At 41.5% G+C, this 27,158-nt stretch overlaps 2 protein-coding genes across 7 annotated transcripts in view; both read left to right on the top strand.

The window, feature by feature from the left end:
* plch1 (phospholipase C, eta 1) overlaps positions 1–10,388 on the top strand; it is a 61,385-nt gene extending 50,997 nt beyond the window's left edge. For 3 of the 6 annotated variants that reach the window (XM_035525184.1, XM_027029067.2, XM_027029068.2), the window contains 10 exons: positions 1–20; positions 437–616; positions 2,008–2,115; positions 2,363–2,487; positions 2,584–2,668; positions 3,226–3,372; positions 3,987–4,066; positions 4,739–4,798; positions 5,490–5,847; positions 6,856–10,388. The exon at positions 1–20 is cut by the window's left edge and continues 78 nt beyond it. In XM_035525184.1, the coding sequence (XP_035381077.1) occupies positions 1–20; positions 437–616; positions 2,008–2,115; positions 2,363–2,487; positions 2,584–2,668; positions 3,226–3,372; positions 3,987–4,066; positions 4,739–4,798; positions 5,490–5,847; positions 6,856–9,272 (3,580 nt within the window). In that variant the 3' untranslated portion in view covers positions 9,273–10,388. Of the gene's footprint in view, positions 21–436; positions 617–2,007; positions 2,116–2,362; positions 2,488–2,583; positions 2,669–3,225; positions 3,373–3,986; positions 4,067–4,738; positions 4,799–5,348; positions 5,400–5,489; positions 5,848–6,430; positions 6,459–6,855 lie in introns of all 6 variants that reach the window. The other 3 variants (XM_027029071.2, XM_027029069.2, XM_027029070.2) reach the window with 3 other exon arrangements.
* A 1,192-nt stretch (positions 10,389–11,580) lies between these two features.
* On the top strand, positions 11,581–17,720 carry LOC113589424 (extracellular calcium-sensing receptor). The gene is made up of 6 exons (XM_027029073.2): positions 11,581–11,825; positions 13,602–13,878; positions 14,477–15,301; positions 15,622–15,831; positions 16,191–16,314; positions 16,816–17,720. Exons 1-6 carry the CDS (start codon positions 11,581–11,583, stop codon positions 17,718–17,720), a joined length of 2,586 nt encoding a protein of 861 aa, XP_026884874.2.
* Positions 17,721–27,158: the final 9,438 nt, after the last annotated feature.

The raw sequence follows: 27,158 nt of genomic DNA, 5'->3' as shown, positions 1-27,158 counted from the left end.
ACAGGAGTGTTTGGATGAAGGTGAGTTTGCCCTTAAAACCCAAAACAACAGAAAACAATAAAACCATGTATACACCAAAGATGCATGCAAATAAACAATAAACCATGTATACACCAAAGATGCATGCAAATAAACAATAAAACCAAGTGTACACCAAAGATACATGCAAATATTTGTAGGACGACTAATTACACCACCAGAACCAGATGCCAGAACTCCACTCTTCAAATCATTTTGAAACAGGACAGGAATAATCTTCCTTCATTGATTATAATGTTATCAGTAATACGACTGTCAAGTGCTTTGCAAAATAAGAGTGTATTAATGCAAAATGAGCACATCAATACACTATGCTACAGCTGTCTCCGTGTCTGTCAGCTTCTCTCTCTCGCTCTCCCTGTTCCTGAGATACCTGTTCTGCATCATCTTTTTGCAGGTTCTATAGTGAATGTGCTGTCGTTCAGTGAGGCTCGGGCCCAGCACCTGGCCCACCATCGGGCCGAGCGCTTCCTGAACTTTAACCAGCGCCAGCTCTCGCGGATCTACCCCTCCGCCTACCGCATTGATTCCAGCAACTTCAACCCTCAGACCTACTGGAACACGGGCTGCCAGCTGGGTGAGGCCCTGGACCCTTGCGCATATGCACATATATACACAGGCAATAGTGCTGACAGAGACACACACACGCACACATATAAATTCACAGACATGTATTTTACAGGTTTAGATCACACATCCACATATAGACTCTTATTAAATACCCCGCCCTGCCACATTTCGACCTCTCACATATCAAAGCAGATGAATCCTGACTCATGGTGCTCCATAATCACTGACTGTGTATGCGGGGCATAATGGCATCAGTCAGGGAGAGTGCAGAATTAGATCCACCTTCTCTTAAAGGGTTGTGTTGCCATTGCTCAAAATTCCACTCCTCACTAGAAGCTCTTAGGTTATTGACCTCCAGCACACTGCGATTCAGGTCTCTGAATCATCATCCAACTGGTTTTTGAACTCCTTTTGTGCTGAGCAATGGGTCTTTCTGAACTCCTGTTGTGAATGGGCTTTTTTGTTTTTGCATGGATATTTTACCTTATCAGGCCCATCTGCCTCTGTTCTCCAAGATTGACCTTCTGACCCCTGGCTCTTGTAATACCATATGTTTTGTGATCACACACACATGCACGTGCATATACACACACATACCATCTGTTTGTGAACATACATGCATAAATGAGCATCTTAAGCATAGGGACACATATCTATGCACACACACACACACACACACAGACATGCGCGCGTAAACAGAATCAGATGCCCTCTCATCCAGCTTTCTCTGCACTCTTTACACTAATAGCCACAATAATTGCTCCACTTATTGTATAGACTGCCAATTTCCCCAACCTCGACACATGGGAGGTGGAGAGAGAGAGAGAGAGAGAGAGAGAGAGAGAGAGAGAGAGAGAGAGAGGTTTGTGGAGTGGGTACTAATAAAATTGAGATGCAGTTAAAAAAGTTAAAAATAGAAAATTAAGAGAGTTTCAAAAAAGTTGAAATAGCCCAAAAACTGAGAACTGGAAGAAACCCAGAACAGGAGAGATGAAAGGGAACAGAGGGACTGAGAAACAGCACGTCAGAGAGCGGAAAAGAGGGAGTGAGGGTATCAACTAAAAAGACAAAGACAGAGGCAGAGAATGTGGGCAGCCCTTGTGTCCCTTCTGTTTTGATGGTGTAATAAATCACTGTGAACTAGTCTTAGTGAAAAGACTAGTTGGGTTCTCCTTCTCCTCCTTTACTTTTGTTTGCCTCTTTGTTCTTGTCTCTGATTGTTTACCTGTTTACATGTTTATCCAGTTCCCACAGGAAATTAAAGCTTGGAGTGTGCTGCATTTACAAGTAATTTCACGTCATGCAGTGTGGACAGATGGACGGACGGACGGAGGGAGGGAAGGATGGATGGACAGATGAATGAATGAATGAAGAACCTGTGTCTCTTTGTTCTCCCAGTGGCTCTAAACTATCAGACTGAGGGCCGCATGATGCAGTTAAACCGGGCAAAGTTTATGGTGAATGGAGGCGTTGGCTACGTGCTGAAGCCCCCGCCCATGTGCAAAGGTACTACAGCCAGCAAATACTTGGCCAACAATGGCAACATTTAATTTATGCTCAGCCATATGTGTAGTATTTAGGTAAGAATTCCTCTAGAGCACCTAGAAAGTAGACCAAACACAGACTATGTGTAAACCACATTTGCCCGTTTGGAATTACTGTGTGACGGGATTCTCTACGTCATTGTGATGGTGCTGTTCTTTTAAGCCATTTACTGAAGCCTGATGTTGCGCTCCCACCTGCTCCTGTGCAGGTTCTTTTAACCCCTGCAGCGACGACCCTCTGCCTGCCTGTCCGAAGAAACAGCTGGTATTGAAAATCATCAGTGGGCAGCAGCTGCCGAAACCACCTGATTCCATGCTGGGGGATCGAGGGGAGGTCAGATTGTCAACTACATTACCCCTTAAGTCTGAGCTCGGATTAGTAAATGTGAAACAAAAGAAAGGATGAAATGCAGTTTTCTGTTTTACTTAGATTATCGACCCATTTGTGGAGGTGGAGATTATTGGTCTTCCGGTGGACTGTTGTAAAGAGCAGACAAGGGTTGTTGATGATAATGGTACGATCACCTTTTATGCTGCTGATTCTGTGTACATTTCTGTGCACAGTTATGATTTGCAACACAAACAGCCTAAACACATACTAAACACATACTGGTAAAATATGAGCCCTTGCAATGAAAAACCATACATGTCCACTTACTGTTTTTCCACATGCTACAGAATAAAAATAAATAAATAAATAATATATATATATATATATATATATATATATATATAAAATGTCTTATTGTATTATTGCAAGTTTTATTTTTAAATGCCTTCATGAATTAAGTAAGGTAAGTTTAAATTAAGCATATTTAGCATTTTAAGGTTTTAAGCTTTCAATTTGAATGTAAGATCAAAAATTAAAATAATTGATTACACAAAAATGGGAAATTCCTGATATATGGTTTTTCATTGCAAGATAATAAATGTCTCCATGGCATTAACATATTGGACTATGTTGCATTTTTGTGAAGCTATGCACAGGTAGTCGTTTGTTTCTGTGCTGAGAAATTGAGATTTATGTGATAGGCTGTGTGTTTACTAAGATACCATGTAATGCTTAACGCAGGTTTTAACCCTGTATGGGAGGAAACGCTGTCTTTCACCGTGCACATGCCTGAGATCACACTGGTGCGCTTCCTGGTGTGGGACCATGACCCTATTGGCCGAGATTTTATAGGCCAGAGGACGGTCGCCTTCAGCAGCCTTATGCCAGGTGAGAGTGGAAAACTGTGGGCTCCATTGCCCCGACAACCCATCACCGCCCTGCATCTGTAAAGCTTGCAGTGCCAGAGGATTAGTGGGCAGGGCCAAGTGGAGGCCGGGGTGGAGGATGAGGAAGTGGGGGTTCGGGGGGGCTGAAAGGGAGTCAGAACGGCACCGTGAAATGGGCTGTGCGCTTTAATTTCATTGCCAAACCCGGTAGGTTAGCGTAGGGCAGAGAGATGGGGGTGTGCGAGATGGTGTGAGATCTCCATGCGGTCTGTGTGTGATGCATGGAGTGTCTCACTGTGTCGCAGCGGGAATGTGTTAGCGCAGTCACACAACTGCAGGTACGGCAGTAGCACTTTCTGTCGTCAACCTCAACTCACTGCCAGCACACACAGTCTCCCACCTCTGACGTCAAAGGAAGCTTCCATGTACCGTCTTCATCTGGTGTTCTGCATTCAGATTAAGCATTAGGTCATAATGCTAATAACTGTTCTTCAGTGCATAGTGTGTCTGGAAAAAAAAAAATTGTCTTTTATTCCGCATATTAACAAACATTACTCCTAGAGATGTCACCATTTACTCCTGTGAATGTCTCTTCCTTTGTTTGTCATGTTACAGGTTACAGACACGTGTATCTGGAGGGGATGACAGAAGCTTCTATCTTTGTTCATATATCAGTGCATGATATCTATGGGAAGGTTAGTTCCTGACCTTTGCCCACTGACCACTGATGCATCCTACCAATCACTAACTAGGCATGTTACATGCTACACTTTAATAAAGTAGACTATGGTTTAGGGCTGCACCCTTTCCCATTTACATTTTGGTTTTAGTGATATTGTGTTGTGTTGTGTAATGACTGACAGTTGGTTCCAGTCGTTGTCACATTTTTCTAAACTGCAGAAGTTTAATTAAAGACAAATGACAACAGCATAGCTCGGTTAGATTGTCATCTAAGCTGTCATTTCTGTAACAACATAATTATCACACAGGTAATGGCGTCAATAATTGCACAAATGTTTAGACAATTAGAATGGTAATGTAAAATAAAGAAACAGTTGTTTATACAGTTAGAGCCAAATTGCTTGTTAACAGGAGATGATATAACCTGTAATGCATTTACATCCATAAAATACACTTCTTTGCATTATTGTATTATTAAATGCATTTCAAATGAACAAATCTGTCAATTTCCACAAACTATATTAAATCCATGTAAACACTTTCACATTTGCAGCATGTTAACCACCTCCAAAGCAACAACACCCACCACACAAAACTTAATTCTTGGTTTAAATGTTGCCATCTTAAGGAGTTTTTGATGGGTAATCTACTTTTATTGAAATTCCTCCAACCTTTCTACTTTCCAGTGGAGCCCCCTAGTGCTCAATCCCAGCTATACCATATTGCATTTTCTAGGAACTAACAAGGTACCCTGGATCTGCTGAGCATACTGCATGGCATTGCATGATGCTGCTGTAATGTGCAACGGTGTGACTTTCATGTTGTAGTGGGCACTTTATTGTCCCGTGTGTACTGTTGTCATTTACTGTCTAACCGCGTATACTCTGTTGCTATGTGTTCCTTCCACTTGTGCCTTTTCGGAGGAATTCCGATATTTCAGGATTCTAGAATGCTGTCTTTGAGTGGCTTGTTTAAGTGGACTATGGTGCCATCTGTGGGTCAGGGCCAGAAAGGTCTCATGAACCACCTCCGAAGAAACAGATTAACGAAATTGACAAATAACAAAAATATGAGAGAGGCTCTCTCTATATATAGGGTCATTAATTCATTTTAATAAAGCATAATACTTCATTGTGTCCCAACTTGAACAATATATGAGTTTAAGTTTTCTTAATCTCCTTCCAAGTTAATAAATTATGCTAACTATAAAATTTAACATATAGCATTATACTATTTCCATTTTATAGTGGGAAAGTACCTTAAGCAAATGGTTACCATTTGAATTTTATTCTCCAGACTTCCTCTGTGTTCACTTGCCATGTGACAGCATTGCATATGGATCTTTGGGTGCGTGTGTGTTTGCATTTAAAACACATCTCAGAAAATGTATAATGTCCTGTTAATGTTTAATGACGCTAAACAAATCTTCCTTCTCAGGGTCGTCAGTTGCGTGGTTTCCGTGGTCTGTTCAGCAAGAGCTCCAAGTGCTCTGTGGACACGAACGTCAGCGCGCCACCACGCAAGCGCTCCATGAGTAGCCACCTGCTGCGCAGGACAGCTAGTGCTCCCGCAAAGGGCCGCAAGAAGACCAAGAAGGCGCTGTCTGATACCTCGCTGGATGGGAAGGACAGCAATGGGGACCTTAAGCCACAGGCTGTGGGGAGGCGCATGGGTCCCAGGATGACCCTCCAGCACCGGCCAGCTTCCATGCCCCTGGAGAAGATCCTCCAGAGCCAGCTCACCCTCTCCTCTCCAGAGCACGACGGGCCTGACTTTGGTGCTGACACTATAATTGGTGAGCTAGATAACCACTTTATCCCAAGCTTTATAACCATACATCACATCCAGAAAGTGTTTTTGCAAGAAGTGTTAAGTGTTTTTAAGAAATGGATTTCTTAAAAAAATACTTGCTCAGAAAATTTGGGAAAATTGAGAAATTTCACAAGGTGAAATGTCATTTTCTCAAGTGTGTGACCATTTGTAGCAAAGCAGACTTTAAGGACCTGACCTTTAGCCTAAATGACCTTTACCCTTAAGGACATTAATGGTAAAGTGAAAAGTTTCTTGATTCATTATGATATACACAGCATAAAAGCAACTGCTCAGACAATAGCTGATTCCAGTCAGTTACAGAAATAAGGCTTTATTATAAGGGATCTCTTTTTTTTTGGATCATTGCCTTCTCTCCAGATGTTTTTCTCACTTTAAAACTCCATTATCTGTCTTAATTCTCATATGCGCTCCATTGTTTTCAGACTCTTGCATTGTTATTGCATTCTAACACTCGCTTTGAATTGTTCAGACATGCAGGGTTTTCTTCCTTAATACTTTAACTCGCTTTTGTCTTGTTTTGTCTTTACTGTCGTTCCTCTTTATAGTAGAAAACTGACTAGGAAACTCCTACAGGTAATCCACAAGTCTTACTCAGGTTGTCATCCAAAACATTCCAGAACTGCATCTTTCCACTGGTGTGATTTTTAATTTCTCAGTGTCAAAAAAGAAGTAGTTCTGTGACGTTTCATTTATGAGACAAAAATGATATCAGATCATATTGTCCAAAGTGGTTGCTTTAAAAACATTAGTGATACGTTTGCAAAAAATGTTATATTTTAAAAAGAACAAATTTAAAATGTTTTCTATGCGGTCCCATTTTCAACCCCCACCTCTCACAGTCGTTCTTGGTGGAACATTCCATTTGTTGTTGTCTAGAGTGGCTTGTGTCAAGTTTGGTGTTGCTGAAGTTTTGTGAGATTATTTTGAGATGGCTGCTGACACTTTTTCTTCACTAAAATGTCTCCCACAGATTCATTCTGCTTGGAGACTCTCAGAACTGTCTCTGTGGATCTTCTCATTGAAAAGTCTGCTCACCAAGGGTCTGATGACATTGCCCAGTCTACTGATCACATCCAGGACCGAACCAATGAGGTTGGAAAAATAGGTGAAACATCTTACCTGGTCATAGGAGGAGGTGGTGAAACCAACACTGATGATATCCACACAGAACCTCTAGAGTATGGCTTCACCCAGCAGACCAAAGCTGATGATTTTCCTTTTCAAAGTCCTCCAGAAAGTCATTTGAGTCTCTCAGACCAACCAGACCTCGGTATTAGCTTGCAGACTGAGAGCTGCCAAAGGGAAACTCCCCAAAACAACAAAATGTCCAAAGCCTGTTCTCTTTCTTCGTCTTCATCTTCACGCATCCATGCCCTATGCCCTCTTTCACCCATAGTGCTTCAGACCAATCAGCAGAGTCAGATGTCCCTTCAGGACAGTGTTCTCTCACGCCTGATTGATGCTGTCTCCCTGGGCAATGAGCATGACACTTGTAGGTCAATATCAGCTCTAATTAGTCAGTTTGATGTCACTGCTGAACAGAGTGACCTAAATCTATCCTCAGGCTCAAGACCCTCTAAACTTTCTGTCTTACCTACAAGTAACCAAATATCCAGCACCCGACTAAAAGTGATCCAGGAATCTCTCCAGAAGGCCGCACAGCCTGTAGAAAGACCTGTCTCTTCTAGTCCTGAAACCACTGAACCAGCTGCCTTCACTATTCTAGATGAGAAGGTGCTCTCTCCAGACTCTTGGTGTGACCTTCCTGTTCAGCCTATCTGCAATGTCAATATAGCCCCAGGGGACAGCAGAGGTTCCTCCTCCAAGTTGCCTTTTGGAAGTAAGGTAACAGGTAATGGTGGCTGGGGGCCTTATAGAGATAAAAGCTGCAGAGATCAGTTCCAGTCCAATGGATCTTCCAGAAACTGGGAATGTGGAGGTTACAGAGAAACCTCAATAAACAGCACGACCTCAGACCGCTTCCTTATGTGTCATGATTCGGCTAGCAGTAGCTTGATGGAGGTGGAGATCAACGTGGATGAAGATCCTCTGGACGCTACCATGACAATGGAACCTTTACAGCATGACACTCAGTGGAACAGTGACCCTGAGCTCTTAAACAGCTCTTCATTTCACAGACCAGTGCATAAGCCATTATCTCCGTGCCAGAATCCTTTTTATGTAACTGCTCCAACAAGCAAATCTTCATATAAACCCACTGCAAATGCTTGCTCCACAGAGTCGTCAACATTTCATAAACCATGCCAGCATCTTTCACCACACCAGCCTCTTTTCTCCAGTGCTCTGCATCAGCATGGCTTCCCTGTCAGCAAGCCCACCTCAGAGCAGTTTAACAGCACTAATGCTACCCTAAAGCAGAAGTTTCAGCCTGGCAGGAACAACAACGAAACTTCTAATGACAGACAGCTGGAGACTAGGGACAGGAACGACTTGACCTGCAGGACACAGTGCTTCCGAAATGGATACGTGTCCAGGGAATGCCTTCTAAGGACTCAAGGTATGAAGCTTCAACAAGACAAAGGCTCCTACATGCCTGAGTCTAATTACGATATGATCTATAGCTCCATGGAATATGGAGATCGCTTTTGCCCTCCAAAGCAATTCTCTCAGTCCTTGCAACAAAATCAATCTTTAAATCCAACCCCTTCCAAGATCTACAATGGTATCTACGTTGATGAGTCTCCAAACCCTAAAGCTCCCAGTCCCTGCAAGTCCAAGAGCCTGGGTGACTTGACATCTGAGGACATCTCCTGCAACTTCCAGAGCAAGTACAAGGTCATCAGCCGCAGTTTTATAACTCCAGCCATGCAAAACCAGAGACGGATTGGTGGCCTAACCAACCAGCCACAGTTGAAAGATTCACTGACTGAGCAGCTTCGCAAATTAGTGGCTTTAGAAGAAGTGGACCGCCCCTGGCCCTTTCCATCTCAGTTTCAGCCTGCCCCCAAACCTCTTTCAGTAAACCCCCCAGATCCAGTCAGCTCTGTAGTTTCTACAGAGGATCCAGAGGACCCGCCTCCCTTCCTCTCACGGAAGCTTTCCTCTCGCAGTCAGAGTCGTGTACGCCACATAGCCAGCCGTGCCCGTGAGAGACAGCAGGACGCGCTCAAACTGCGACCTGCAGGGGGTGCTCCTGATGTTATGTTCCGCAATAAGTCAGCTTCCTCCCAAAATATCCTCATCAACAGGCATTCTACTGGCTCCTATATTGCTGGTTATTTTGAGCAGGACCGGGGCTTGCCTGAGGGTTCCTGCACAACAATGCATTATAGCTACAGAGATCCTTGTTACACTGATGATTCTGTGCTCCCCTCTGATTCCTGCCCCCCCTCAGAGCCTGAAGTCTACTTTCTGCTGAGACTTTGACTTTGGAGTTCTTCCTGTTTTGCCTGTACACTTACTTGCTACCAATGTGTATTCATAAGTCTGAAGCTGGACTATTGTAACAGTGACTAAGGTTGTACTTGCTTGCTCTGAGAGCAGTACAGTGATCGAAAAATGACCTAAATGGAAGCTTCCAGTATTTTGTAAATAGTACAATACATCACAGTCAGCAAACTGCCAGTTTTAGATGCACTACACCACATCTCTGTTTATCTAGTCCCTGTCATGCTTCTAAATGTTCCTGTTTAAAACAAGTATTTACTGTATAAGGGGAAAAAAAGATGGTGGTTGTTTTTTTTTAAAGGGATTTTTGTCTTGGTCTTCTGTTTGTCCCTTTTTAAATGTTAATTAACATCTTATTCTTAGAGGGGCTTATATTAAAAAAAAATGTTTTATTCGGTCTTCCTATGCCTTTTTGTTACTTGTAAGTTTGTATATTTTGTTATTCCTATGCCTTTTTGTTATTTGTAAGTCTGTGTTTGTTCATATGTTTTCAAATTTGCCTTTATTTAAGGCCCTATGGTTTTAAGTCTGAAACTGAACTGTGGTGTTAATTTTCATAAACAGCATGTGGACCATGGACATCTTCAGCATAGCCATGCACAGATGAGTAGATGTGTCTGTGTCCTGATTCTGCCTAGAACTGTTTGTTTGCTTTATTCCACACAACACAAATGAGAAACATGCCTGCTCACGTTTGCTTGCTCTCTGTGTCTTGCTCTTTCTTAAGCATGAATTCAAAGATTATAAACACTATTCATATTAAAGAAAAAAACTGTGAGGGTAAAATTTTATTTTTGTAATTGCTTTGATACAGAACAAAACTCACTTATTGGTCTGGATTTTATTTTAATTACAGAGGGAAGCATTTCATGGTAAACACACAAGTTGCCCAAGGAAATTGCAGGTGTTGGTTACACATTAGACAAAGCTGCATTAAAACAAAACAAAACAAAAAGTTCCTTTTTGATTTAGTTCCTGTGCAAAAGGCCATCCAGACAGGGACTTTTCTTTTATGGGTGCTCATCGGATGTCTATGAGCATTTTCCTACCAATGCAATAAAATAATAACATTATCAAACAAATCAGTTTGTCTGTCTAAAGGTTATTTTCTTAAAATTGAATGTCACTGTATAGTTCTCTCCTTTTTAAAGGTTTACAGTTGTCTGAAATCAAAAACATGATTTTCCTGCCCATACCCACTGCTGCCAGTATGTTTGTCTGGGAATATTGAACTTATTCTGGTATCCCATGGCAATGATGATATTACTCTTGTCCTTGCTTAATAACAATAAATTAATTATTTTGCATTAGCTAATTCTAGCTTTGTGATGAGTGGCAATGAGGCTTTTGCTGTACTACAAACCATCATTTGTGCCTGAAAGCCATGTTTCAATCATTAGCTCAGAAGGATTAAGGAAAACACCAAACTAGGAAGTGCTGTGATTTTGATGCAAAAACGATTGCCTGGAATTAAGGCCTGTGAGTGTCTACAGGAGGTCATTTTTGGCCCCATCTGTAATTCCAGAACCAAGCCTTTGGCAAAAATATTCTAAAACAAATTTAAACTACTCTGCATGTTTAAAATATGGAAAATATGTTTTTTGAATACTAAACTATTCATTCATTAAAGTGTTTTTGTTTTGTGTCGGCGACCATGGTACCCTACATAATGTAAAATTTCTCAGCTCAGTCAGTTGGATCCTTCCCATTCTAAAAGAACTTAAAGGACTCAAGCCATACTGGGTTTGATGAGTGACTATTGAGTGGAATCAGGAAAATAAGCTAAACCATGCTAGACAAGTGAACTTTGGAGCTTATAAAAGTCTTTATTTGTTCTTCTTGACTGGTGCTTTCATTCTGGAAGCCTTTTTCCTAGTTTTATCTTACAGATGAGAGTTACAGAGGGATGTTTCAGGGCTGCCTACATTTATTCTGTTCAGAATTATTACCAGTAAATACAGATGAAAGCTAATTAGCTTGTGTCACTTTCAAGGAAGCTCATAAGGTGTGCTAGATACACAAGTTATCCTCTATATCCCAAGGTATCTTCACTCAGCCATGTTATAATTGTTAAATAGTAAGCAATTATCTCTCATTCTCTGCCTTGAGAGTAGAAGATGGGATTTGAAGCACCTGTGCACATTTTGGTCCTTGTTTTTGTTTTTTTTTCCCTTCACATTTTGGTCTTTTTCTCCGTAACCTCTGAGGACTGTTTAGCTATTAGAAATAGCTGCACAAAGTCTGTGCAGATAGTGGAGGGGAGACCAGTGAGGCTACACCAGAGCCAATGTCTGCTGAAGTCTTCCCCCCATGTCTGCTCTTGACGCTGCTGACATGGGTGGTGTGTGAGGTAGCGACAGGGCTGTATGCAGAAGGGAAGTGTGTGTACCTGGACAGGGCCCAGCAGCTGGACGATGTGGGCCTCTCTCAGGATGGCGACGTGGTCATTGGCGCGCTCTTCAATGTCTACATCCTTCCAGCAACCCTTGACTTGAGCTTCACCACAGAACCGTACCTGCAACCATGCTCCGAGTGAGTCACTGGATCTGTCTCACTGTACCAGAATAATAACGCTGAAGGAGAATAACTTTGTGCAATGCATTTTCTGACAGTCTTAGGCTCTCTCCACAGGCAAACATGGGACACTGAACTAATTTCAGAGCATATTTAAAGAAAGAAATAATGTCACTTGCACTAGCTGCATACTGTTTGCATTTGATGTTATAACAACCCAACTATTGTTAAAAGTCTTTTCACACCAACACCCCTAGTTGTATCTACTGCCGTTATACATTTTACATTCGTTTCAGACTTCTCTTGTTTTATGGAAGATCTATGGTTCTTTTAAACATTTCTGTGGAGAAGCTGCATTCAGTGTTGAGATGCTTGGTAAACATAAATGATTTAAGTGATGAAAAATGTAGAGGTGCAGAGAATCGGCCTGTCTGCTGTCTACAAATTTTAATCAACAAGATTTGTTTTCTTTAAAATTGTAGTTATTTTAGTAATTCTGTATTTGGTTATAATTTCTGTGGTTAATGAAAATTGGTGATGAAATATCAACAAAATGATCACAACTGGATCTATATCGGAAAGTGGGTCAATAACGCAACAGAACAGTTAATTTTCTTAAGATGTCTTTTTAAAAATAGGCTATATGTACTTTGTATATTAAACTGTATTAGTTTTCATTTGGAACAAATAGCTTACTTATGTAAGATTTGTGGATGCAGAGTGACCACAATACGTTTTCATGCTCCAAAATACCGGACTCTGCTCTTCAGCAAATTACCAAACCCTTTATCTGTTAAACCTTTGTTAAACAAACGTTCACGTTATAAGAGAAAAGAAACCATGCGTTTCAGTTGGCGACACCTAAATGAAAACAACTTTCATTTGTTATCCTTTTTGTCACAAGTTTTAGATGATATGATATGAAACATTTTCCATCACAATGTGAAACACGTGAAATCAAGTGAAGAATTAATGTTTTGTTTAATGTAATGTTTGCTTTTCACAATACCCTTATACGTGACTATAACGCACGGGGCTGGCCTAAAGCAGGCCTACATTTCACGAGATGAAAACAAATATGGACTGTTTTAAAGATGTACCGTGAGAGACTTGTTGGACGAGCAGGTAGGGAGACGGCAAAGCCGCCGAGGTGTTCTGTGCAGAGGAAAGCTGGACTACGTCGCGCACTCGATTTACGGAAACAGTCAAACAATCTAAAGTTATGGCGAACAATATATCTTCCTTCATAATCTGATAACATTCAAAACAGAAAGTTATTTTACTCGTTTCGTGATCGTAATCAGTTAAGATGATCAATACTAATTTGTTAAAGCAGTACTTTGTGTAATCAATACTTAATTAAACACTGTATTCTGTGTCCTCAGTGCTAAGTATGAAGTACGAGTTTGCAAATTTTCCTCGCTTTATTTGACTCCATTTCTGTTTTCGCATTTAATTTTTTTATTTTTCTAGCTCACAGCTCGTTTTTTCGCGCATCAGTAATGTTCACTGGGGTTACCGGAGCAATCAACGTTAGCCTTCCATAGCTCCAAAACACTTAAGCGATTTTGGGGAAATCTTACTTCGTGAGTTTGATCTGGATTCTTAAAATGTAATTTTGGTAAACGTTAAACACACGTACTGTACCTCTGCATAAATGCATATACAGGCTATATATGAACGTCCTGTTTCTTTCGAAACCGTGTGTGTATACATGTATACTGGCTTTTCTGGTTATACAGAGTTGTTTCTGCTGTTTATTTATCTTAAGAACTTTCTTGTTTGCCGTGTCAGTTTTCAGGAGAGTCCCGTGCAGTGGGCGCAGGCTGTTGTCTTTGCCGTGGAGGAGATTAACAGGAACCCGTTTTTGCTACCGGGTGTCCGACTGGGCTACCACGTGATGGACAGCTGCGCGCGCCACCCCTACAGCATGAGAGCGGCGTTTTCAATGATCAGCGCCGGGGACCGCACCTGCGAGACCACCCGACCCGTCAAACTCATCATCGGAGACGCTTCCTCCACTCAGTGCATCATCCTGTCCAAAACGCTCAGCCCGCTCTATATACCAATGGTAAGTGTTATGCCGTATAGAAAAAGAAGAATGCAGGTGAAATAAAGCCTCATTGCCTCAATAGAAATATATGAATAGCGGGGCTAAGTCCCCCAGGAGAAATGGTCAAATAAAAAAAAAGAACGCTCCATGAACACCTGCCCTAAATGTTTAATGCAAGCGTCGTTTTTAGTTTGCTTTTTAAGTAACGTTAATATCTGTCCATCAATCATGGGGGTTCCTGTTAATTTCATTTTGGACAATTGTAATAGACATCTAGATTACTGATTTTCATTCCATTTATGTTGAAGTTACACAGTTTTTAGGAACATTCTCTGACAGAGACATTCTGTCTCACACACAAGTTGAGATTTTAGCAAAGCAGTGCAGAGTGAACGGTATTGGTGTCACCTGTTTGCCCAAACATTATATATTGCAGATTCAAATTGTGGTTCAGGTTTCAGGGCTCTTGTACAGAAGCAGCATCTCTCCCAAGTCCCAGTGCCTCTTTATCTCAGTATATTGTGAATTTCATGCTCACTCTGTACTATAATTTTGAAAATACAGATTATATACAGCCCATTTTGTTGATATGTTTGGAATGTTCTTTTACCCCCAGATCAGCTACCTGGCCTCATGTGCCTGTCTCAGCAACAGACATGAATACCCTAACTTTTTCCGCACCATCCCCAGTGATGTGTACCAGGCACGCACCATGGCTCAAATGGCAAGGCGCTTTGGCTGGACCTGGGTGGGTGCTGTGGTGGCTGACAATGACTATGGGCTCCTGGCAGTGCAGGTGTTTCAAGAGGAGACCAAAGGAACTGAGATCTGCCTGGCCTTTGTCAGGACGCTCCTCCGAGAGCAACTGGCTAAAGATGTGGATCATGCTGCCTCAGCAGTGCAAGCCTCATCTGCTCGTGTGATCCTCGTGTTTGCCTGGTATGTGGACGTGGAGGCATTCCTTACCGAGCTTGTTCACCGGAATGTGACAGGCCGGCAGTTTTTGGCCAGCGAGATCTGGAGCACCAGCAGTCGTCTCCTGAGCAACCCCCAGCTATACACTATAGCACAGGGCACGCTGGGCGTTGCCATTAGGAGGGCACCTATCCCGGGATTCAAGGAACACCTGCATCAGCTCCGACCCTCTCGTTACCCTAGAGACACACTCCTGAGGGTGTTATGGGAGAAGACGTTTGGCTGCAGTCCACTTCAGAACTCCTCACAGAGCAACCTACCCCCCTGCACTGGGACAGAGAGCCTGGAGCAGGTCGAGAACAGCGTGACAGATGTCTCCAACTTGAGAGTCACCTACAACGTGTACCTGGCTGTTTATGCAGCAGCCCATGCCTTGCACTCCCTACTGGCCTGCACCATGCCTAATGGCTCTGACTCCAGCATGACCTCAGGCTGTTCTTCCCCAGACAAGATCACCCCAGAACAAGTAATGCAGTATTATTCACAACAGATATACTTTTCTAAATAATATTTTTAAATAGCATTCTTTGTTTCATATGATAACAGCAAAGATTGGCTAAAATGTTTTCTTTATGGTTTATAAATTATTATTTAAATACCAGCTTTAATAAAAGCTCAATTGAATTAAAAAATTCATCTCTGGAAGCTGTGTAATGTTTTTTTAAACCACATCACCAACAATAATAAGAATGATAACAAATGAATAAGAATTAGTGTTAATAATAACAATGCTAGTACTACTACTACATTTATTTCTTTATTTTCCTCTCCTCTCTGTTCTTTTAGCTCTTGGAACACCTTAAGATGGTGAACTTCACAACTCAGCTGGGGGAGAAGTTTTATTTCCAAGATGGGGAAATTCCAGCCGTCTATGACCTGGTGAACTGGCAGAGAGGGCCTGGGGGAACCTTGAACTATGTTCCCATTGGCAGATTGGAGGGATCCCAGCTCATCATTAATGACTCTGCAGTTAGTTGGCCAGGCAGCTCAAACAAGGTAAAAAGGACCCTCATAGTGTAACAATTGCTTCAGTGGACTTACATGGGTCTTGGACTAAAAGGCCCTTTAATGAGTAGAGCTTAGAAATAAAGGCACCCTTGGTAAAATTAATGAAATTTATGGAATGTTTTTTCATAGTTAAAATTTTAAATTATTTTAGCAGTCTACATGTTAATTTAACACTGATTTTCCAATCTCCCACTCAATATTTCGAAAAAGTAATTAATTTGATGTTATATGTTATACTTCTATTTAACCTGATTTAAGATATAATCATGAAGTCCCTAAAGTACAATGTGAAAATGTTCAATTTTTGATAAGTCCTGAATGTCTGGCTCTCTCTGCGATGGTTTCAGATACCCGTGTCTGTGTGCACTAATCAGTGTCCACCTGGCACACGTAAAGCCATCAAGAAAGGCCTGCCAGTCTGCTGCTTTGACTGCCTGCCCTGTGCTGAAGGAGAATTCAGCAACGTCACAGGTCATCAAAAGTTCTCTCACATAACACTGTAATAAGCTCCCAAAAATACAACTTACATTATCATAAAATAACTGATAACTGCAGCATCCACTTTTGCCAATAAAAGCTTAGCAAAATATTTTAGACCATTTGTGCTGTTACCTGTGAAATCACCTCTGACAATAAGTTATTTAGTTAACCATGCAATAACTCAGATATAAGAGCTGTAAAATGTATGCTGGGGATGACTGTGGTTACAGTGATCCCAAATGTCTACTATACACATTAATTTAGCAATATTGAAGTTATTGCTAATGCCTGATGGAGGTTTACCACCTTACTGAGTTTAGTTCCCATGCTATCATGCTTACGTTTAATATTTTGAAGTCTGTTATTCCCTGTCTTGAGTGTGTTAGATTAAGAATCAGGACTAAACTCTGAAGGGCAGTAGATCTCTTTTGGTGTCAAGTCCACAAAAAGTATTATTGCAAATATTTGCTTTGTATTTTATTTTTATTATAGGTTCCTCGAAATGTCACCGCTGTCCTCCGGAATTTTGGTCCAACTCTGTCAGGACTGCATGTGTTCCACGTGAAGTTGAGTACCTCTCCTTCAGCGAAAATTTGGGCATCACCTTGACGACTGTGGCTGTGTCCGGTTCCATGACCACAGCAGCTGTAGCTGTTGTTTTTGTCTACCACAGGCAGACTCCTATTGTCAAGGCCAACAATTCTGAGCTGAGCTTTCTACTCTTGCTGTCACTCAAACTCTGCTTCTTGTGCTCGCTTGTGTTTATTGGTCAGCCATCGCCATGGTCATGCAGGATGCAGCAGGCAGCGTTTGGGATCAGTTTTGTCCTCTGCATCTCCTGCATCCTGGTAAAGACCATTGTGGTTCTGGTTGCATTCCACTCAGCCAGACCTGGATCTGCATCCCTTATGAAGTGGTTTGGCCCAGGCCAGCAACGAGGGAGCGTTCTTTTATTTACCTGTATCCAGGTAATTATATGCACCGTGTGGCTGTCTTTCAGCCCACCTGTACCTCACCACAACTTAGGAATTCAAGAGTCAAAGGTCATCTTAGAGTGCATGGTAGGGTCAGTTGCAGGCTTCTCCCTGGTGCTGGGCTACATTGGCTTGCTGGCTGCTGTCTGCTTCTTGCTGGCTTTCTTTGCCCGGAAGCTTCCAGACAATTTCAATGAGGCCAAATTCATCACTTTCAGCATGCTGATCTTTTGTGCTGTGTGGATCTCCTTTGTTCCAGCATATATCAGCTCTCCAGGGAAGTATAGTGTCACTGTAGAGATCTTTGCAATACTGGCCTCCAGTTTTGGACTCCTAATTTGCATATTTGCCCCTAAATGTTACATAATTTTGCTCAGACCAGAAAACAATACCAAGAAATTTCTCATGGGAAAAACAAAATAAGGAAACAATAAATAAAGAAGCATTTTAGGGTCTTCAGGCCTACCTTCTCTGCAATCTCATCAATAACAATATTCATCATATCTCATGGACAGTGGTAGCTCAGTGGTTAAGGTACTTGACTTATAATTGGAAGTCTGCTGGTTCAAGCCCCACTGTTGGGGCCCCTGATCAAGGCCCTTAACCCTCAATTGCTTAAGTTGTATGCGGTCATAATTGTAAGTTGCTTTGGATAAAAGCATCAGATACATGTAAATCATGCACTGAGTACTTTTAAATACCACCAGAAACACTTTCCCAGTGGAAAATTAACCTGATTAATTCAAATAATCCTAATCAGGTTCAAATGAGTGTGATTAATAATCATTAAGTTTTACATTTTCTCCTGATCATGTTGATGTGGACTGTTTTTAATTGCACATTTGCAATTTATTTGGTTAAATACATTGCTACTTTCACATCAGAGGCCTTTATTAATGTAACTAGAAATTAATTTAAAAAAATCTGAATATTATAGAAATCAAATGTGATTATTAATATGAAAATCTTGAATGAAATTATCCTTCAATAAAAAAATCAATGGGCAGCACAAAATTTTCAATTGAGGTTATTCAAGGCAAAAGTCATCAATTAAACTTATGAAAACTAATTTCTGTTTGTCAGAATTAAATATTTTAAGTTATTTCAAAGACAAAATTCTCTAATGCTCTACAAGAAGTAAGAAGTAAGGCCCAGTTTCTGTCTATTTTGCTAGTGGTGTCAGGAAATTTCTATTCAACCAGAATTCATGAGGCATGACTCCATCGGTCACCCATTTGACTATGACTATGACTCATTCACACCCATATCCTATCTTAGAGCCCCTGCACTACTATAAGATATGAGTGGGTGAGCTAGTAGAGTGGTTCCACTTGTTACTACTCTGGCACAAGGTTGTTGGAGGCAGCTTTAGATGGGTGGGTGGTAATGTTATTTTCAAAGGTGTGTAAGCACTCTGTGCTTTTCATAAAATATTCCAGGGTCCAATCTTGGCTTAAAAAAACCCAACTTTTAGGATGATTACCAGGTCAGACCAAGTTGCTTACAGAGTTATATTAACACTTGTAAACCCACTGTTTGCTACATATAGGGAGAACAATGCATCTGGCTGATGTCACAGCTATTATATGCAATAATGTACAGTTATGTAACTGGTTTGGGAGGTAAGATGTATTCTGTAATTACAGCAGAACTGTTTAGAAATCTGTTTAGTTGAACTGCTGTGGCTCAGAGTTCACCAGGTTTAAACAAAAAGTGATAGACAGCAAATCAGTATCGTGAAAAAAAGTTAAAGTGAACAAGTACAAATCATTCAAAAATGAGCTTAAAACTGCCAGTGAGTAAAGTAAGTGAGCACTTTATCTTCCATTAATCTTCCATTAGTTTTAATTGAGTTTTAATTGTATAACTGAGTGAATAAATTGCTGTATAGTGCTGTAACAGCCTTCTAACTTTAGGTATTGCGGCATCAACCCATGAGAAGAAACATGTAATGCCATTTTCTGATGAAAAAAGTTTTATGGTTTGTAAAAAAGGGTTATAGTTTCTGAAACCTGGGGAATACATTCTTTAAAGTGCTCCAGTCTGAGAAAAAGACGTAAACCTAAGCAATTATTTAATTGCTGCTTATCTTTAGATCATAGGAAAGAGCAGGTTATTACAGGCAATTTTATGACACCGTTATATAGTGAACTGTTGATGAAACAGGTTAATGCAAGCTTATAAATTTCTCCAAACCGTTCATTTCAAAATTTGGCAAATTTTGGGTCTGTATCTCCTACCTGTGTGTATTATGTGGTTTGTGTGTGTGGGTACGTTCGGAACAGATCGCGCGAGCGTACGCGAGTCAAAACCTTTTCTAATGGAACCAAGTCGCGTCGGAACTAGGTAGGTCGCAGTGGATGAGACTCCGCCCAATCTTTATAAAAGTGAAGAATTTGTGAATTAGTGATTAGAACTTAGTAATTGTTGTATTTTGTTCTTCAGGTTTTGGTTTGGTAAAGGATAGACTAATTTTAGTTCATTGTGTAGAAAACTCCTGTGTACCAGCGACCTTTCTTAACCTAGGGTTCGCTAACTAGCTATACTTGCAGATAATTTAGAAATGTTATTGTGATTGGTTGTTCTTTTTCTATTGGTTAAACTGAAATATGAGTGATATATATATCATTTTCTAATGACATACGTTTTATTGTCCAAATGTTTAGTTCCACTTGTTATTAATTTGTTATTTTGAAAATTTTAACATTCTGTTTCTGATGTTTGATCATTCATGATATCATCATGTTTGGTATTTTTATGTTTATGTGTTGGGCCTGTACAACAAGACAATGTTGTGTTAATTAAGCAATTAGATTAAAAAATATAATTCTAATGGACTAGAGGCATGCCAAGGGGCAGCCCAGCCTGTCTCACACACAGCTGGTGCTTTCATGTGTGACTCAGTACCACGTGCCTCCACCAGAACGAGACACTGGTGCTGCACGTGCTCCAAGTTAACGAAATCCTGCTGTTTTCAGGTAAAACCAGTGTTAAAATGACAATGGCATCATTATTACAGATATTAATGGCTGCAGATACAAATAGAAAATATCACTATTTGAAGGTAAAGTATGAGTTCAGATTTAGATGGGGACCAGAACATTAGAAAAGAAATCCCGTGATTGTTCCTCCAGTTGTGCGTCATTGGGAGTCAACCACATCCCAACCAATAAGGCCCACACGATCAGTGAAAGCTGTCTCCACTGGCACCAATCACATGATATAAAGGAAAATAATTAAGTGGGCAGGGGAAAGACGGGTCATTAGCAAATTGAAGGCAAAGCCAAAAGAAAAATTTAACAAAAGAAAACGTACAAAAAAAAGTGTGTTCAGAAGTAATCCTGGATCCTGGATTTCTTGACTGGTAGACCTCAGTCAGTCTGGATCGGGAGCAGCACTTCCAACACCACCACACTGAGTACTGGTGCTCCCCAGGGCAGCGTACTCAGCCCTCTGCTGTTCACACTGCTGACTCATGACTGTGCAGCGATGCACAGTTCGAATCACATCATCAAGTTCGCTGATGACACAACCGTGGTGGGTCTCATCAACAAAGACATTGAGTCAGCATACAGAGAGGAGGTGCGAGAACTGGTGAGCTGGTGTAAGGTCAACAACCTGTATCTGATTGTTGACAAGACAAAAGAAGTGGTTGTTGACTTCAGGAGAGCAAGGCGAGATCACTCCCCACTTGTCATCAATGGCTCCTCAGTGGAGATCGTCAAGAACATCAAGTTCCTTGGTGTTCACATAGCGGAGAACCTCACCTGGACCCTGAACACCAGTTCCATCACCAAGAGAGCCCAGTAACGTCTTTACTTCCTTCGGAAGCTGAGGGAAGCCCATCTCCCATCACCCATCCTCACTACCTTTTACAGAGGTACTGTAGAAAGCATTCTGAGCAGCTGCATCATTACCTGGTTTGGGAACTGCACCACCTTTGACTGCAAGACCCTCCAGAGAATAGTGAGAACAGCTGAGAAGATCATTGGGGTCTCTCTTCCCTCCATCACGAACATCTACATAACATGCTGCATCCAGAAAGCCACCAACATTGTGAAAGACCCCACACACCCCTCACATGAACTGTTCACCCTTTTGCCATCTGGAAGAAGGTACCGCAGCATCCAGTCCCGCACCTCCAGACTGTGCAACAGCTTCTTCCCAGAAGCCATTAGACTCCTGAACTCTGGCTAACTCCAATTCCAATTCAGATTCCAAAATCGGCACTTTTATACATGCTTATACACAGCCACACACACATACACACACACACACACACACACACACACACACACACACACACACACACACACACACACACACACACACACACACACATACATACATACATACATACATACATATCTATACACACACTCACACATTGTTTTGCATTGGACTAGTGCTGAAGTCAAACCTCACAAAAATAACTATGCACTCCTGTTGCAGTCTTGCACATTATCCTACTTGCTGCTAGAGTACTGTACTAAACCAGCACTGTACTCAGAACTGTTCTGGCTGCTACCAGTGACTGCTATGTTCAGGGTAGCCTGGCCCTGATTCCTATGCACAACTCGCTTCACATATGTCCAGTACTGTGTACTGCACTAAATAATTGCACTGTCTACTCATTTTGTATTTGTCCTGTTCTGTATTTATTATTGTTTATTTAATGTTTATTTAATGACATTTTTGCACTATATTGGACTGTTTGCACTTGTGTAGCATGTTGTCTGTTGCACTGTTGTTTTGTGTTGCACCATGGTCCTGGAGGAACACTTTCTCGTTTTTGTTGTGTACTTGTATATAGCTGAAATGACAATAAATCCTCTTTGAACTTGAACTTGAACTTTGAACTTTGAACTTGAACTAACGGAGGAAGAGAGGGAACATGCGGAAACATGCGTAGATGCAGGGCATCCAATTGTCCCTTGAAAGCTGCAGTTGTGGGTGCCATGACAACATCCTCAGGGAGGGAGTTCCATGAGTCTATAACCTGCCTAGAGAACCGAGCCTCAGGACTGATGCAGTCCGACCTGGGCTTAGTCAGTTTCATAGAATGTCCTCGAAGGGCTGGTAGGGGAGCTGGTGTAAATAGCCAAGTTAGGTCAGGTACAATCTTATATGTGAGTATGCGATAGGTGAGTGTGAGGTCATCTCAAAGCCGCCTATAGTGCAAGGGGAACATCCCTAGGGTTTCAAGCCTAGTGCCGTAGTCCTTGCCTCGCATGCCGCATACCATCTTAGTGCTAACCCGTAAAATGCGCTCCAGGGCCATTTTGTCCCTCACGAGACAAGGTGGATTCGCTTGAATGCAATATTCCAGGTGTAGCCTGACAAACGCTGAGAATATCCTAACAAATACGTCACCGGTGATTTTACCAAAGGCCCTACAGACCATCCATAGAACACGGGAACCTTTCGAGGCTGAATCCTGCCATTGATCACTAGCCTTGAAATCACCAGAAAGGGTGAAGCCCAGGTCTTTGATCTGGCTGATGGAGGGGATATTAACTGTTCTGCACTGATTGCAGGCAATTTGGGACCGACACGCAGTACAGAGCACTTCTCCCAGTTGATTGGTAGCTTCCATATCTCTGACCAACCCCAGAGCCGATCTAGGGCACTCTGTAAGTTATCTGCCCCCCCAGGCTTGTCCACACTTAGTAGATGGTGCCTAGTTAGGTTATCCTCCAACTGCTCACAAACGAGCCTCTCTATTAGCTTGACAATAATTCTGGTCAAGCTAACCGGCCTATAGTTTACCAGCTGGCTTGTCTCATCTTTTTTTGAAAATTGGGCAAATCACAGCTTCCCGGCAAACCTTAGGTAAGGCAACAGAATCAAACGATTTCTGATACACTGCCGCCAGAGGAACGCACAGTTCAGATGCCAATTCCTTCAGGAGTTTAGGATGGAGTCCATCTGGCCCTGATGCTTTCGATGGATTCAGTTCTTGTAGGGCCTTGAGCATCCTACCATCTAAAAACTCCACACTACAAAGTGAGTGATCTGCTGGTGTGAAAGCAGTCACAATATTTAATGGCAGTGGCAATTCCGATGCGAAAGTAGTGACACGTCTTTTCCAAGTTGGTAGTGTCATCATCACCCAAGAGAACTGGAATAGAGTCCACTCTGCCCCCACGTGCTTTAATGTACGAGAAAAATCGCTTGAGGTTCGCCGCAGCTGACCCAGCTAACTCACTTTCAGATCGTAACCGAGAGGCTTGCAAGGGCTTTTTACTCATCCACCTCACACTCCTGTAGCCTTCCCAGGTGATACTGGTCGGGGCCCTCACATAGCACTTCCACTGTTTGGCACGCCTACGTAGACTCTTACTCTTTATGCAACCAATCCATGGTGGCCTGGCAGATGCTTCCCTAGCAGACTGTAGCGGTATGTAAGGTGAAGATACATCACTCAGGAGCTGTACAAATTTGTCCCATGCAGTGTATGCAGTGTAACAATCAGTGATAGAGGAGCGTTATCCTTCATGGCCGGGAAGTCAGCTTTCCATATATTTGGTCGCTGTATCTGACCATCATTCCTTAGTCTCATCAGGTTGCATCTAAACAGCAACACCGCATGGTCGCTGGATCCTAGAGATTGCCCATAGGACATATCACTGATAAAATCTACTGATTTAGCAAATACCAGATCTAAAATCGATGGTGATTGCTCACTCATAAACCTAGTTGGTTTGTCGATGAACTGCCTCAATGGACTTTCGAGTGTGAACTCAAGAAGCCTATTCGCAAAGGCGCTAGACCCTGGGGAAGTTGTCAGAGCCCTCCAGCATGTCTCAGGAGAGTCCCCTAGAATCAAACACCTATTCAATGCATGCGACCTCAAAAAATCGAAGACCGTAGTGTCCAGGCAATCTAGACTTATGTATAAGACCACAATGCGGATTCTGTTGGGTTGAAAAATAGTAGTCAAGGCCATTGCTTGAATGGTATCATTAGCACATGCATACGTAACGACTCTCCCCATGTCAATGTCAGATTTAACGTAGATAGCTGCTCCTCCTCCATGACGTGAGATTTGTCTGTCAGCTCTAAACAAAGAATAGTTAGGTAAGTTCACCTCACTATCGTGAATACGGGATGTGAGCCACATTTCAGTCACTGGTTTGAAGTCATCTACCAGTTGACCCAATTCATGCATCTTATTACCTATGCTACGTATGTTCGTAAGAACTACTTTAAGTAGTCATCTAGCACAACACTTGGGTCGTGCTCCACCAATATCGGCTGTGACAGGGTGGTAGTGAACTGCTGGCACACCACCCGAAAACCCACAAGGGTAAGGCCTTGTTCACCCGCGGCATGCCATGCCATCAGATCCTTGAGTGCCTCTGCACGTTTTAATCTGTCAGCGAGAGGTAAGGCTTCTTGCAGACTGACATCAGAGCCCTTCAGCTTGAAGGCAAATCTTAGAAGTGATTTGTGTTCATCAGGACTCGAGAGAACTACTCTGAGCAGTCTCTGTTTGGACTCCTCAACCTTTGGCAAAGTGTTACCAAGCCTGGTAAGTTTACAACCTGTGACCCCTGGGTGACCTGGAGGCAGTATCTTACTGACGCAAGCCTTAAACCACTGCAGATCATCCCTCATTCTGTTCTTCACGCAGGATGAGTATGCCTCACGAATGTTGCAACATATTACACTACAATCAGTGTATTGATCTCCTCTTCTAGGTGTACTGACCACCTGACTAACACCAGAATTCAAGCCCACTTTTGTCATCTTAGAACTAGTAAACACAGCAACCTTCGAATTGTCTAATGAAATAAACTGGCCAGAAGCAGCAGGGATGGGATTATTAACGATCTTCTCAGTGCTCATATTGTGTAAATCACATGTGTGTGGTATGATAGGACTAGCAATGAGTTTGGTTTTTCTAGCTGGTCGTTTCGTCTTAGTCTCTGGACCACTAGTTGCGAACGGTGGACAGTCCTCATCCATATCTGAACCAGAGTGGGGTTGACTGATGTCAAGAATCAAATCCTGAATGTTTGAATCTACTGGCTTTCCTACTGGAAAGCCCTCATTCTCTACACTATTTGCCTGCCTAGAGTTGCTAGAGACTGAATCTGTCAACATGTTTAACTTGTTGTCCATCAACTGCAAGCGTGCAGACAGTCCATCTAACACATCCAAGCATGCTAGCACTGCTTCTAATGAAGCGGACGATAAACCAGATCCATAGGTATCAAATCTAGAACAACAATCCGCACAGTTAAACACCTGTGCGGGGCGAGCTCGATGAACATACTGATCACTTTTACGTTAATTTTTAACATTGTGGAACACTGCAAACCAGGATGAAGGGGATCATATTTTTATATGTCTTTTATGTATATTTGAGATTTATATTTTGTTATCATCAAGTGTGTGAGTATGTGTAATAGCTGACATCTGACTGTAAAGCATCCTTGAGTTTGAGAAAAGTGCTGAATAAATGTAACTACTACTACTAATAAAAATTAACTCAGTATTTCATAGTTAGCTAAAGCTAGCTAGGTGATGTACTTAGTTAACCTACATTTGCTTTTTGCATATAAACAGCTTGATTGTTTGTCTAATCCTAATTATTTATTAATAATTAAAAAAAGAAACCCTACAAATGATAAAGAAATATTCTATAATCTGCTCATATTTTTATCTGGAGTACAAACTTCATGAATGCAAGTTACAGTTTCAAGGATCAGTGAGAATTTAAACTTTTGGTAAATTTGCTCATTTAATTCATACGATCTATGTAGATATTCTGACAAAAGCCTAATCCGTTGTATTCAGATTGTCACTGTGCAAAGGTAAAAGTGGAATAATTTTTTAAACATACAGAATCTCGACAAACCTTTTACTGCTTTAGGTGTTAAATATATCAGACCAACTCTGTGGATCAAAAGCACAACACGGCGCTTCCAGTGCCAAAATGTGGGCGCATCTTTTGGTGAGTGTTCTCCTGAAACTGTCTAATCTTGGATTTAGATATGCCAATCAGCTGGCAATAAGGTCTCAAATCTGGCAATAAGGCCTCAGCATCGACTCCTGTATCTAGCAGTATCTTAGTTGTATGACATCTTGGTCTTTTAAGGATGACATTTTAAGGGATCTCTGACACCTGCAAATTATAGACAATAAATTTCCTGGACATAAGGAGAAGGTCTTAATGTTTAATGAGTTTTGCATCTGCTAAATATCATAAATGTAAATTAAAATGACCTGAAATAATTTTCTGAATGGTTCAGCAGTTAACTACTTACATTTGCTGGATAATTGCTTCCTCTTATAGGCATGGGTAAGGTTAAGGAGTCCTTCTGGATAGATTGTTTTATCCATGTGCACATTAAAACAGTAGCAAAAATATTTATCTTTCTGTGTGTTGAGAGAACTGCAAGTAGAGATTGACAAATGTGCAAAACAGATCTATTAAAAAACACAAAAAACATGATGTAGCAGTGAAAAATAATCTCTCTCTCTCTCTCTCTCTCTCTCTCTCTCTCTCTGTGTGCATGCATTTGTTTCTTTTTTTGCCATGCAGAAAACCTTTTATATGTCTGAGTCTCAATTATGCACATATAGTTGCACATATAATGCACATATGCACATATAGTTGACACTGTATTTAAACCTACTCCATAACTGAGTTTCAACTGTTTCATTTAAATCACTGCTAAGAGCAGTACCCATAAATGTCACTAATAAGGAGTTAAACATCATGCCATGATGTAGTGTTAACCTTTGGATGGGCCAAAGTTTTGTATGTGTACTATTCCTTTTTAATTTGTATGACATGCATATCAAGGCTTTTGTTTTTAACTAGTAGGTTCAAACCTTGGTTTGATCACT

The sequence above is a fragment of the Electrophorus electricus genome, chromosome 4, assembly GCF_013358815.1.
Source record: "Electrophorus electricus isolate fEleEle1 chromosome 4, fEleEle1.pri, whole genome shotgun sequence".
In the NCBI taxonomy this organism is placed as follows: domain Eukaryota; kingdom Metazoa; phylum Chordata; class Actinopteri; order Gymnotiformes; family Gymnotidae; genus Electrophorus; species Electrophorus electricus.
The sequence above is the reverse complement of the archived record's forward strand: the minus strand, read 5'-3'. Positions and strand labels throughout refer to the sequence as shown.

Bases quoted from the DNA above. Each gene is read 5' to 3' on its own strand.
- LOC113589424 (XM_027029073.2), top strand. From the start codon at position 11,581: ATGTCTGCTGAAGTCTTCCCCCCATGTCTGCTCTTGACGCTGCTGACA. The intron at 11,826-13,601 runs GTGAGTCACTGG...TTGCCGTGTCAG, and splicing joins TACCTGCAACCATGCTCCGA to TTTTCAGGAGAGTCCCGTGC. The intron at 15,302-15,621 runs GTAATGCAGTAT...CTGTTCTTTTAG, and splicing joins ACAAGATCACCCCAGAACAA to CTCTTGGAACACCTTAAGAT.